At 39.3% G+C, this 14778-nt stretch overlaps 1 protein-coding gene across 1 annotated transcript in view; it reads right to left on the reverse strand.

Moving 5' to 3' along the window:
• The window catches only part of SLC24A2 (solute carrier family 24 member 2), a 107581-nt gene extending 105515 nt beyond the window's left edge, over positions 1-2066 (reverse strand). Inside the window, exon 1 of the mRNA XM_013948236.2 lies at positions 1131-2066. Within this exon, the coding sequence (XP_013803690.1) occupies positions 1131-2066 (936 nt within the window). The remainder of the gene's footprint in view (positions 1-1130) is intronic.
• Positions 2067-14778: the final 12712 nt, after the last annotated feature.

Consider the following 14778-nt stretch of genomic DNA (forward strand, 5'->3'; position numbering starts at 1 on the left):
TTTTGATGGACCTTTTGTGGTTCCAATGCCAAAATATGAGCTTCTCTCTTAGAAGTTCTGCATACGGACAGAATCATCAGTTTTCTGTGAGTCATGGGAATGCAGCCTCTCTACACAGTTATAGGTGCTCAGTCTCTCTCTCTCTGTTTGTATGTCTATACATTTATACCAGTGCATTCTTTCCCTTCTGATCCTCTGATATGTGGCTGTTACAGAAATAAAACAAAACAGTGAATAATTATTCACTGAACAATATAACCTTACCTCATGAACAAGCTGACTGTCATATAAAACTAGACACTTTGATTTCAATATTAAACATTCAGTTAACACACTGCCTACATCCGTATGTATTTATGAGTTCAACTTCAAAGTTATTTTAAATATATACTGCTCTAAGAAGGGGTCTGTTTAAGAGAGGTGGTAATAACTGCTGAAGACCCACTGAACACTTCTGTGCATAATTCCCTTTCCTACTCATGGCCAGGTACGAGGCCAGAAATTACTTTGCTCAAATGCAAGGTACTGTGCAAGAAAGACAATCATACTTAAACTGAGGATCCCAGCCTTTTGCCACTGTTGTCACTGTTTCCCAAGGGATATTTTTTCATGTAATTGTTATTAATTACAACTGGAAGTAAATATTGTATGTCAAAATCAGAAGATGAAAAACATATAAATATACTATGGTATATTTTTCTAGGTGCTTTTACTTTTTTGAGGAAGAAAGTATAGTAAAAGTCATTAAAAAGATTAATTTTGTCAAAAAAGATGTCCCATAGCTATAGCTACTGCTTAACCTAAAATCTCAGAAAAGAAAGTAATTTTATTTCAGGCCTTATCGATGTGGCAAAATGCTGAACAATATAGGTTTGGGTCTTTTTGTGTGCATTTTTTTCCTTGTTGTTCTTGTGATTAGGATTGTTCTGGAGTTAAAAGCTATTGATTTCCTAGAAAGCTGCCTCATGCTTTATTTTTTCAGTTCTATTTGACTGATTAAACAAAAAGCCTTTCAGCAAAACATCGAACTTTCTATATTGCTTATTGTACTATATCAGGTCCTTATGATAAAGAAGGACTCAGCATTTACAAGAGTGTTATTACACAAATCTCATTAAAAATTGACCAACCTTTCCTTCAGAGTCTGCTGCTGTTACCTTCTCAACCTTGTTCCTGTTTAAAAATCCTTTCACCCATTCTTCTACTTGCACATTGAACTTCATGAAAGTCACATAGCAAAAATATGCTGTCAGGAGCGTCAAGCTTTCCCACCACATGATTAAGTTATCCAGAAAAAAGATGATTAGCAAGATCAAGTCAATGATGTAAAAGGACACATCTCGAAAGAGCGGCCACCAAGTGAGGTTCAAGATTTCTCTAGAAAATAAAGCACACATTCCAATAACAAACAGGATATTGAACACGGCAGACCCCACTATTGTCCCAATGCCGACATTACTGTGGGATATAAAGACTCCTATTAAAGAAGTGAAGAGTTCAGGGGCTGAGCCACCAGCAGCCATGAAGGTTGCCCCAGCCACATCGTCAGATATGGCCAGTTTTTCAGTGATGACAGTCAAGGAAGGAACAAAGAACTCATCGCAGACTATGGCTAAGGCTATGAACATGTAAATCATCCCAATGACATGGAGGATTACTGCTCCCTGTCTTCTTTCCTCCAGAGAGAAAAGGTCCTCTGGGTACTCTCCCTTGACATGATCTTCTGTTGCGTTGTCGTGCTCAGCTTTGTGATTCAAAGAAACAGGTGAATCCGGGGTGCTGTTTTCGTTCTGTTCTGTGAAGTCCAAGAGAGTTCTTTGGTTCCCATGCTTCAGCCTTGGGCTGTCAAGGCTGCTGGCCAGCTCTGTGCTACGTGGTTCGGTCTTGAAAAAGGCACTAATTGAAAGAGAGAAAGTACTAATGGCCATTATACTCACAAGAAGCCCTATTATTCGTATCAGTCTCAGTTTTTTCCTAACATTCTGGTTCCGTCTGCAACCAAAAAGTGGTTCCTTCAAACACCACTCCTCAAAGATACTCATGACAGTGTTTTTACAAGGAGCCATTTTTTGTGTGTGAGATGCTGAGAGAGTCAGATGGACTGTTCCTTCATACTTTTCTCCAGCTTTGAAGTTAAAGGTGCTTTGAGAGGTTTTCCAGAATCAAGTACTTCTATTCTTCATAGGAATTGTTTTCTTCATTCACGCTTAAAAGGACAAATGGGTGTTATTAATATTAGTGCAACAGCATATGATTAGAAGAATATAAAGAAGTACTTAACCAAACTGGGTTAAATTCAGATTTTAAAGCGGAATATTGCTGACTGTAACATAATACCCTACCACAACCTATCAGACACAGTAACAATATGTTTGTTTCAATAGTAATCCTAGGGATAAAAATCTATCAATATTCAGATCATTTTACATCTTTCAGAAGCCACTGCTCAGCATTAGGTCTCAGTTGCTGACAAATAATCCTAGTGGAAGGCAAACTGTCCCCAAATGTTTTGTAAAATGAATAAACTACTATTTTAATAGATACACTGAAGATCCTTACCTGCGGTAATTACTTTTCACCATGATCATATAATGCCCAATTCCCAAATGCAAGGGCAGTAATGTATGAAAAAGTAGTACCAACAAGCATCTCATCAGACCTTCACACAACTGAGACAATATTAATTGAAATGGTATGTGTACATAGAGCAACAATCATGGAAGCGTAGGTAACATACTACACCATTGGCACAGGATCAAAATAAAAATCTAACATATCCATGGCTTCTTTATTTCTCGTGGAAAATCTACTCAAGTTAACAGTAAGAATTCAAGTTTGCTTCTGCTCAGACCTATGACTAGCTAAGACAAAATTTTCATTCAATTCTACTTCTGTTTTGGTTTATGTTAACACATTCAGCTACAAATGCAGGAAGCTACACAGAATATTTATGTGATAAGTATCTTTTCAAAGTGCCAGTCCTACAAATCCTTAGGAAAATAGACTAAATTTACACAAGAGTTGATCCTGAAACAAATGAAACTATGAGAAGAGAAAATATGTGAAGAAGAACAATTCTAGTATGCCGGGATGACAGCGTTATGCCAACACCACTTTTATAACAGGAAAAACTGCTGTGCAATAATAGGTGCTTATATTACTGAATTTAAAGAATATATTTTATGTAGAAATTAGTGTATATGCATGCATAGCAAGATGCACCTTATATGATGCAAAATATAAAATAATTTCCAAATGACATTACTACTGTTTACCACTTTTATAGTCCAAAATACTTTGTTACACCGGTTATTCAAGGCATTTGTAGTAATAGTTGAATACTGAAGATTACATACCTAAAAGAAAAATACCAATCTTTGAATGCTCAGACACAGAATTATAATCATTGCCCACAGTTATCTGCATAAAAGTTACTAAGTCATGCCCAGTTTTTCCTCCTTTTATCAACAGCTCCCATGCTACGATGTCACAGAGACATTCTCCATCCGCAAGGATATAGCACCACCGTGGAGATATTTTATTTCCCACCTTCGATTTACGGCTCACCAGATCGCCACAAAAAGGATTGAACAGGGAAGATAACGGAACATCGTTCTCGCCACTGCACCTGCAGCACGCACAGTTTGGGACCGGAGGGGCCGATCACTCCGCACCGGCGTAAATCAGGGAACGGGAAGGGGGAAGATGCCCCTCGGGCCGCCCGCCACCCGCAACTCGCGCAGTGCCGCGCAGCCGCCGCGCCGCCGCCGCGCCTTCCCTCTGCCCGCTCCGGGGTGCAGCGCCCCGCGCAGCGCGGGCGCGGCGCTCCCCTGCGCCCCGCGCAGCGCAGACCCCGTCCCCCCGCGCGGCGCAGCGGCCGCGCCCCGCAGAGGCGCCAACAACCTCCCCAACTCGGCCCAAGTTCGCCCTGCACCAACTTTTCTCCCCTCCGACACCGCAGCCGCGGAGAGCCGCGGAGGCTCCGCACCCACCCGCCTCCAGGCGCGGCTCCCCGCAAGCACGGGCGCCGCCGGCAGCGCGGCTTTGCTGCGCGGGGAAGGGCGCAGCCCGCCCGGCCCCTCCCGCCGCGGCAGCCGCCCGCCCACCCGCGCAGCCTGGCGGCGCTCACCGGGGGGCGCGCAGCGGTGCGCGGCGGTGCGCGGGCGCCAGCCGCCACGGGCCCTCGCGGCGCCGTCTGCTGCCGGCGGCGGTGCGGGCGCGTTGCCCGCGGGGCCCCCTCCGCGCCGCGCACCGCACCGCTCCGCCCGCCCCGCTCCGCCCCGCGCAGGCGGAGCAGGCGGCGGCCGCCCGCCCCCGCGTCCGAGCGGCGGCGCGGCGAGTTTGGGGGGTCCGGTTGACTCCGGGGGTTCGGTGCCGTCGCTATCCCCCCCCCGCCCCGGGAGTTCGGTTGTGCTAAACTAAGGTGTCGTGTGTCCCCCCCCCCCCCCCCCCCGGTTCTATCCTGCGTTGACTGGTGCAGGTTAATTACTCTGCGATTAAAAAAAAAACACAGTGTTTCTAGCATGGATAATGAGCCTCAAAATGAAGAGTAATTGCAGAAAGAAGAGGTCTTTAATTAAAATGCCCTTTATTCCAAATATTTTCTGGAGGGAAATTAGGGAATGAGAGAAAAGGACACTTCAGTGTGGTTTTGATTTTAAGTAAGACAACACATCCACTGAAAGTTATTAAGCATCTTTACTCATTAACAGAAATGTCTTCAAACTGCATTTCAAAATTGGCACAGAGAACAATAAAGATGGACTGAACACTTTAAGAAACAGAAGAGGTTCAGATCTAGAACTGGGTCTTTCTGGTTTGGCCTCCACCTTTCAAAACAGGTATTTCCCCAACAAATTTTACTGTGTTAAGTAATTGCTTCAAGATTCAAATACAACAAAATATTACAATGCAGCTTTATCGTGACTAACTCCTGGTGCTAAATGATGCAGATCTTACAGAGTGTACAAGTATAGCTCTGTTGAAATACCACTTGTAGCCCTACTCCATGGAGTTGTTGCAAAAGGCCATACAGTCATCTGTGAAGTTACTTACATAATATTAAGGTAAGCAGGCCAACTGTAGGGCTGTAGGGGACTTAAATATCCTTCAACAACACAGCTTCTGAAGAAATTTATTGTAAATGATGAACAAGTATTACTCTCAGTCCCTTTGGGCTAAAAAATAACTTTGATTTTTATAACTTCTTTTTCCTTCATTTCTGACTTATGTCATCAGATGGCAAACAAATAACTACTTGATGCTCTGTGGAGAATAGAAAAATGCAAGAGGTTTGATTAATTAAAAAAATGTGGACATTTTAAGTATGTTCTGAGTTATTATTGGGATACCATGTGAAAAATAATGATTGTCTGCATGGACCTGGGGCATATAGTCTTTTTGTATCTCCACATTGACCATATGCAATGCCTCAAACTCTATAGTGTTTCAACAGACACTGGCAGCTATGGGCCTTTCAGGTTACCTTGGGGGTGACTGGAAGCCCCTAACAACTATGAGACAGCAAAAACTGGTGCAACTGAATGGATAGGCATCTTAGAGAGAACATGGACATGCAAGGGATGCGAGAAGTTCTTAAAATATTTTGGAAATTTCAATAATTTCCAGCTAGAGTGAGGACTGACTCACACACATTGAAGATGCCCTTCAATGCCAGAGTTTGCACAGGTGATTTATATTTATTTCACATTACACACTGAGAGATTCTAATTAGTGTCTGACAGTTGATTGAAGATTCCTGCTGATTATCCAGACTTCTATAATTCAGGCTCAGGATGATGCTGAGACACATGTGGAGATTGCTTTGACCATCCATCTAGAATGACCACATACTTAAGAATTAATTAAAATGCATTTATAGTCTGTACCACATGTGTAAGACATAAATGAAACAGCTACATCTCAAATATCCAACCTGTGACTGCTATTCAGTGATGATGGGGATTAAACATAAGTGTTCTTATAAGTACTTATGGCTGTTGTATGTTTGTCTTGCAGTTTATGCAAAATGGCCACTAGATAAAGATGACTATGAGACATTTTGACAGTTTCACAGGTGGCCAGAAGCAGGCTGGGATATGCATGCAGTGCCCCAACATCAAACAATTTCTCACATAAAAGTAGAAGCAGGTGAGTTTTGCAGAATGACCAGAAGAAAAATGTAGAAAATCCCATCTGATTACATTAACCAAAAGGCCATCAAACAGAAAGCCCAAGAACAGCATGAAACAAATATCTCAGTGATAGCACTCATCTGTTTTATGTATTTGTGATGATTTTGCTCCCAACAAAAACACATATTGCAGGCCAAAGAAAAAATGTATAACATGAAATGAGGTGCTCAAAGGTGGGGACCTCTGCAATAACTTAAGTATTTTGAATCAGCTGAGCATCTTCTCACATACATGCAGCATAATAATGACAGAAATAAAAAAAACCCACAGTTAAATTAGTATTATGACGAAAACTAACAATAAAATAAATTATATATTTTTCTTTTCACAAAATTAAATGTCAAAGTATATCCTGCTTAAATACCGAAAAATTATATCAGTTGAAAGAAACAGTCTTTGGCTTGTATCTGGTACAATGTTTCTCTTCTTAAGTGAGAAGACAAGAGATATCCGCTGAGTAGTTGGGTTCTGAGTACACACATTTGTAAAAATGAAAGTCTAGTTACATATATGCAATCTGAGCATGTAAACAGGCTTTTTTTTCTTTAACAGAGAGTCTATATTTAGTTTACCACACCATGTGTGATGTGCTCTCTCAAGTCATAAACTATTCTTCTTTACCATTTCCCATCTCCAGGAAGGTCAACACTGTAATCTTTTATTTTTTTACAGTATTTTTGTTTTGGCTCTTCTCTTAGTGTTACACACCTTAGACTGTGTAAGAGCAGGCACAGAAGTGTCTTTTGTGCAGGAGAGGGAAGGAGGGGACTAAATGAAAAACCCTGAATGACAACGTCCGTATCACAGCAGTAAGTTCTAAAGCTGGAAGATAAAACTGATGAGGAGGTTACCATGACTACAGAGGCGGCATATTTGAATGAAAGTTGATGTTAAGCTTTTAAATGCTAATTGCAACTGGGAACAGAAGATATCTGAAATACCAAATTTTTTTTTAAGACTTTGCAACATATAACAAATAAAAGAAGTGTTTGAAAAAGATGATGAATAACAGAGTTAAATTAAAACACTGATACAGTCTTTATCATTGAAGTACATTATATCATTTCCATGTTCATAATAACAAGCAAGCATATTACATATAAATCACAGTGCCTGAAGAACAGAAACTGTTTATATTACCTGAGAAGAACACTCTTGAAGAAAGCATTGAGCAAAATTAAACAGGTTTCTTTAAAGTAATTGCCATAACAGCAGTTTCCAGCAGCCCACACTGAGGATGCTATTAAAGTTTAAAATTTGGAAACTATTTTAAACTCTCAGTGATGAATAAATCCCACAAGTGCCTAAAGCTGTGAATACTTACTGTTTCCACTTCATATATCAGGAATACACAATGGCAGAGCTCTCACTAGTGTCAAAACTGTAAGCAAAGATGACACATAGACTGGCATCCCTCTTTGACTATAGCATTTCACTGTCACGCCAAAGACTGAACAAATTTAGGACTTCAGTTGTAAAAGATGCAGTAGAAGATGCATTTTACCTTCGACTCTAAGCATAGTTTTAATACTAACCCTCAAACAATCTTCTGATATTCCTATTTCACTTGCAGCGGGTCAACTTCTACTTGTAAATGCATGCTTTTCAAAATATTTTCAGCATCAATTGCTACATAAGTCACAATCCAGTGTAATGCTGGCAACAACGGTTTTAAAATACTGTTGCAATTATATATTTTCTAACAAATGGTCGCTTTGAAAACATTTGAGGGGGTGTTTTTTCTTGTTTTTTTTTTTTCTGTAATGTTTTTTAATTTCTGTCTGTGCTCTGCTTAGTTATAATGAGTATTATAAACACCTTTATCAAAGAAGCTAAAACTGACTGCTTTTTGATCCAGTTTCTGCTAATGAACACAGTGATAGAAAAATATAAATTAGGTATCCTTTAAAAGGTGAAGGCTGTTTCTGCTGTGTTTGCAGGTCACAAAATAACATGTTTTTCTAATGTAATGTTGTTTTTCTAGTGTAATGTTTACAATAACTAGTTAGGCACAAAACAGTCATGAATAATGTCATCACAGAAGCCAATCTCCCTATGAGATGGTCTCCTTAAATTAAAGTACAAATCTTCTTCCTCTTTGCTTAGGTTTGAGAGGTCCATATCAGACCAGAATCATCACAGCCTAACATCTAGTGTTACAGCAGGAAAAGCACTGTATGGGATACTGTTATTGAAATCCACTTCAACGTCTGGATATATTATATCCAAGTGGTTATTTTTATTTACAAGGTAACTGCATTTTCCAACAAATCAGTAGGATGAAGCAAGATGACCTTCCCTTTTTGAGGCTGATGTGGTAATTTGCTCTTATGAAGCTCTACTTATCCAAGTGCTGTAACGTAACCTCAGTGAGCTGCCCTGACATCAAGGTGAGGGCTTATTTCATAGTAATTCATGGCCTACCAGACTGATTTACAAGAACACCTGCATGCTGGCGAGTCAACTGCCCTAAGGAACAATTGCTGGTTTGGTGGATGAGCTCCAGCATCCTTGCCAATTTCTCAGCAGTTTCATGCATCATGTTGCTTGGAGCCTCTGCTGTAGCCCTCTGCTCCATGGGATTTGCAATACTTAGGAACGCCTCAGCAACAGAGGTCAAACTTGATATTAGCCACAACCTGGAATTCTTATACAATTTGTTTCTGACTAAGCCATTGTCCAAGCAGAGCTGGACATGAAGGACTCCCACCGACTATAACCCTCTCACAAACTAAGTTATCTTCATTGCTGTACCACCACATGGTAATTACCTTTTTCTTCCTTTTCTGTCTCCATATGTTCAGCCTTCTCATATTCCCTGCGTTTGATGAATTACAAGCTATTTATCTTCATCTCTGCAGTAATCTCATTTTCATTTAATCTTCTCCACCCTCATGGAACATTTCAGGGAAATAAATATAAGGTAAAAATAGCCCTGAAATAGTAAAATATGAAATGGTGAGAATTTATGAGATAAGCATTACAAATCTGCTGATTAACAAAGCTAGTAAGCAAAAAAAGACAGGATTAAAGAGAAACGGATGACAAAAAGCATCTTTGCACAGAAATCAATGCTAACCCCTTGACATTTCTGATGAAAGGAAGAGAAAGTCATGGAGTCCATTCTCTTTTAAATTCTGAGGTCCTTGGGTGTAGTCACAGTTAGCATTGCTTGGTAAAATGTCCTGCACACATACACTGAAAATGATATAATAAGATGAACACATGTCCAGGTCAAATAAAACAGAGACCCCATCCATCAGCAGAGTTTCAATATCTTCAAAGGTTGTGATAGAAATAAAAATCTTTCAAAGAATAGATGACATATTAGGCTTTGTATTTGGTAGTAGTTATAGCACTGACTCATGCTATATTGAATTTTGGAGTAAGATCAAAAGGGTGGTAGAAAACAGCACCACAAAATTAGTCCCAGCAACTGAAAAAACCCAGACCTTTCAAACTAATAAGAGAATCTGCAGTCAGTACATAAAAGGAAAGTTTGAGTTGGAATAAACGGATATTTTGAGAAGCTTTCAGATTACAAGCTCTTCGTATAGCTTTTTAAAGTCTCTATCGAAGACTGAGTAAATAATTAAAGTGTATGTAATTTTCCTGTATTCCTTAAGAGCTTTTGATGGAAATTCAACCCAAAACCTAGCCAGATTTCTGAAGTTTACAAACTTGTAATCTGCAGGATAATTCTGATCACAACTGAAGTGCAATGATCTTTTTGGTAAATTACAGTACTTGTTTAAAAAAGCAGACAAATGAAACAGCACAACATACTAGTTCAAGAGAAGCAGCAAAGAACTACTTCTCCAATTGAAACTGCAGAGAAAATACAATAATGTAATCTGGAATTAACCATATATGATTTTTAAGTCTATCTTTATAATGCCGCAATTTAATGTGTGGGTTAAGATAAGAATAAACAAATGAGAGATAATTTGGAAAGTGGCTTAAACATTCAAAAAGCTCAAATGCATTGTCCATTAGATATTCTAAAGGTCACTGTAACATGTTCATTAAATTAAGGACAATTTGGAAGACAGAGTGCAATTACCTGATCTGGGCTTTGGCCAGATATGTGATCCTTAATGATGAGTACCTCTGCTCTGTGTCATATCTGAAAGATGTTGACTTTTGCAGCCCAGTTCCCATGTTTGCAGGTCAATTTAATACTTTGTGCCTCCAGCTGAACACAAGCATCACTTCCTTCAGAATCTAAAAGTCTCCCATTAATTACCAACTGGCCAATGCCACTTATGTTGCAATCATCTACAATCACTGTTTGATGCCAGAAGAGCTGTGGACGTCCTACTCAAACATATTTTTCCATTGACTTCAGTGGAATTTGGATTGTTTCATTGACTGTTCTTGATTTTTGACCTCAGAGACAGCTTGTTTTATCTCTTTCCTTGTTTAAGAGACACGGAATTACTTATTAGTATAAATATTTTTGAAAATACTGGAAGTGTAATAAATTAGATTCAGCATAGCCCTATTTGAATGCCAAGAATGAGATAAAATATTCAACAGTTTTTTTAATCACTAGAAAAGAATAGCCCTTTTATGATTTCTGCATATCTCAAAGTAAACTGCATTCACCATGTTAAAAATTAGAGATTTCTGTGCATGTACACAGAAAATTAAAATTAAACCAAACACCATAAACATGTTATAAAATACAAGTAAATTCCCTTTTACATTTGACACACAAGATTTGTACTTTTCAGCAGTAGCAAGAGAAAGAAGATTAGAGACTTGTGGATCATGAAATCTTTATCATACATTCATGGTCATTTACACAGCCATCTACAAATGGTAGTCAGATCTTCAAGAAATAGGTATTATGTGGATCTGACTATACAATGTTTCTTCAAGTGAGTGAATGCATTTAAGCTTAATATTGGACTGTAACAAGTTTCAGTCCATCATTTCAGTTATCCTGTAAAACCTGTAAACCTGTAAAAATTCCAGAAAGATGAAAATGGGACTGATCAATGCTGTCATTGGAATTGACTTTCAAGCCAACTCTATAGCACAGTGGAGGAAAAGATGATGCCTTTACTGTCTCTGTGACAGTAGTGTTATTGCAGATGAAGTACTACAAGAACTGGCTATCAGCAAATAAGTAGGTAGAGGTAAATTTTTTCATAAAACCAACTGACTTTTGGCACACAAACTCTTCACATTTGAAATAGAAGCTTTCCCTACCATGGGAGGCATGAAGAAGATACTCAGAGTCAAGGGCACCTCTTCACTCCTGCAAGCGAAGTCTGTCTTGTGGATTGTGCCTGTGGGGTAACAGGGAAGCAAAAATGGGAAGGGGTGCCTCGTGGTACTCTCCGCTTATCCAGGGGGAGGTAATGAGAGTCCAGCCAAGTTGTCCACTTCCACCTGAACATGCAGAGCAAATGATTGCCAGTTCTCTGCTGGACTGAAGATGGATCTAGTCATGTTACTGGAATTGTGCTGCAAAAGTGCAATCCAAAATCTGCAAGAACTTGTGCATATCTTGCAAGGGATATATGGAGAGAGAAACTCCACCTCCTTCTTGAATTTTTTTACCTCCTATATAGCAATAATGCATACAGTGAAAATTTGAGCACTTGCTTAGGAAGAACAGGTCTGAAAAATCAGCAGTGTGGTATACAACTATTTAATAAAGTGATGCTGACTGGCATGCAATCTACTCAGGAGACATAAATCAGGTCAGCCTATGACAGTAAGAATTTTTTCAGCAAAAAAAATCGCTCAGAGGTGAATAAAAGCAGCAAATGGGACTGCAAGGAGGAGGAAAACAATGAGGGTGCTTCCACTTTCACAGCAGCACCACATACTCAGTGACGCACACAAAAAAAGAAATGTAGACCGGAGAAAGAAATTCCCCTTTGAACTGTGCATGGACTGGGAGTCAGTGTCAGGCAGCTTCCCTTGGGAGAGCTTGTTTTGGACAAAGTCCTTTGGGAAAGCTGCATGGACTCATGAGGCAGTGAGTGGCAGTGGCTGTGGGACACCTATATTATTGTCAACTGTTAATTTCCATCATAAATATATAAACACTTCAAATATTTTGTTTTTCTTGGGCATAGCTTGACCATCTTTCCATCATTCTACCAACTGTCAGATTCCAGGACTCAACAAGACATTGCCATTTTCAAGTAGCTGTCACTGAAAATCTCTTCAGTGGCAAACCACAATTCAGTCATGCCATCTGGTCATTTAATGATGCTAACTACCATCAAAGGCTGACCCAAATGCCTTTTAAGGTTGTTACTTTATAATTTTTATACCATTTTTCACCAAGCTGTTGAACTGGTTTTAGCAGCGTCTAGCAATTACAAAATCTACCCTCCACTGCAGATACATAAACTGATTCCTATTGCACACCACCACTCTGTCAGACACTACTCTATCAATTGTACTGTGTCTGGCAGAAAAGGCTTTGATATACAATCATGCAAATCACAGTCTCTGTGATCTATTTTCTAGAAAAACAATCCCTCAGATGTTAGAATTATAATGCAAATCCCAGACAACAAAACCCAGGTTCTATGAGGGGCCAAATTTTTTCTTGATATTCCATGTAAGCATTTTTGGTGTTTACTTGGCTGCTACTTGTGACACACAGGACAAGTTTTAACATAATCCTTAGAGGCACAGGGACACTGGAGCAGAATTTGCACTTTAGAAGTAGTTGTGCAACGTCAGCTGTGTGTCAGCTTTTCTTTCTGTGAACATAAAAAGAACAAACAACCATACTCACTGGCACAGAAGAGCAGGGGGTTCATTTTTTCCTCCTGCCCCACAAATGTGCATTGCTCTATATGGAATACAGGAAGGAACCAAGAAAAGGAAAATGACATTTAGGAAGTAATTTCAGAGACAATATCCAATACAGAATACATCTGTAACTCCTGGTCATAAAGATGATTGTGGCTTTGGCCTTTAAAAAAAATGTTTTCTGATTTCATGACCAGGAAAGCAAATTTATGTTTACATCAGAAGCACAGGCAACAGAAAGAAGGGGAATCTGGGCTTTCCTACCACAGAGGAAGTAATGTGCATTTAAAGAGAAAAAGGAGAAAGAAACCACAATATTTGCCAAAAATCCCATGCAAACTTGTGGCATGAACTGGATAACATGAAAGTTGAACAAAAAAATTACCTTAACAAGTTTCAGTTCCATATTTCACCCTTAAGATTAAATCAGGAACCAATCATTCTGCTAAGCAATTTAGGACCTGAAATAATGTTATATTACATTGAAATACAGTCAGGAAGAAATTGAAATACGTTAGCTAAGTAGATCATGGTTTACAAAATGAGCATGCATACACATCATGCTTTACAAAACGAGCTTAGCTGGGCACCATGACACTCAAACGTTGTTTGTTATTCCTTAACTGCATTTTCCATTGTCAAACTAACCATAATAGTTACATGATTCCAATCTGCTAGGTAGGTGAAAATTTCTGAGCAGTATGAGATCTTTTCTATAATGAAATGGTAAATAAAGTAACCTAGTGGGTTCTTATGTCCTCTCAAAACCAGTGAAAAATATGTCTGCATTAATTATTGTGCTCAAATTTCAGAACAGTTAAAAGAAACATAAGCAAATCTTTCTTCAGAGTAAACCTTACATGCAATATAGCCACAAAATGGAATTGACCAGGCTGCCAGGTGAAGTGGGAATGCTAGGTAACTTTTCAGCAAGCAGTGGGAAATATAATAATGTTTTGATGACTGCAGTAAAACTGCTCTTTTCATCTTTACATATTTGCCCAGTTGTATTCTGTGTTGAAGATTATAAATGATGAGTTTGCTGATAAAAATAATCCCAAATCTTGGTGACTGATAGTGCTATCTGCACACGTTCTTATTTGGTGAGATACAAGACGCTTTCAATGGATGTATTCTCTCTACAAGTAAAAAGCATATGGGAGCTGATCCCATACGGCTAGGTAAATGTCTGAAAGGTACCTTCTGTTGCTTCCACTGAAAATGTTTTAAGAATTCAGTGAACTCTTTAGCAGACATACTTGTTTTAAGAGCTGTTCCTTTGTGCCAGCATCCAAGCAGGATCAAAAACAAACCCTAAATGCTAGATAAGGTGAGTATTTAACCTTGACAGCTGAAGACCACTGTTACGAAGCAACAGCACACAAATGATAACCCCCTGCATGAGTGGAGTGAAACGTCCAAAGCTGCAAAGTGCTGAAATCTACTTCCAGCATATCCTGATACCCTCACTACCATGGGCAGCGCTGCATGCAGGATAAAGTCCCTGGTTTTCTCCTCAGTCATTCTAGTTTTACACTTCAGTGAAGTTACTGCAGGCTTATACTGAGCTAGCAAGTCTGACCTTGCTAATTGCTTTAGCAAAAGCCAAAGCACAGACTCACTATTAGGCAGAAATCCTGGAGAGTAGCAGCCTCTCTGTGCAAATATAGCACTTTTGGAAGAACTGTTTCTGTATAATCTTTTCAGTGCATAATATCAGTGGTATTTTACTTCATCCTCATCATGGACAGCTGTATTATTTTCCCATTTCAAAGAATCTCCACAGGGAAAACACATT

The sequence above is a fragment of the Apteryx mantelli genome, chromosome Z (assembly GCF_036417845.1).
Source record: "Apteryx mantelli isolate bAptMan1 chromosome Z, bAptMan1.hap1, whole genome shotgun sequence".
NCBI classification, from domain to species: domain Eukaryota; kingdom Metazoa; phylum Chordata; class Aves; order Apterygiformes; family Apterygidae; genus Apteryx; species Apteryx mantelli.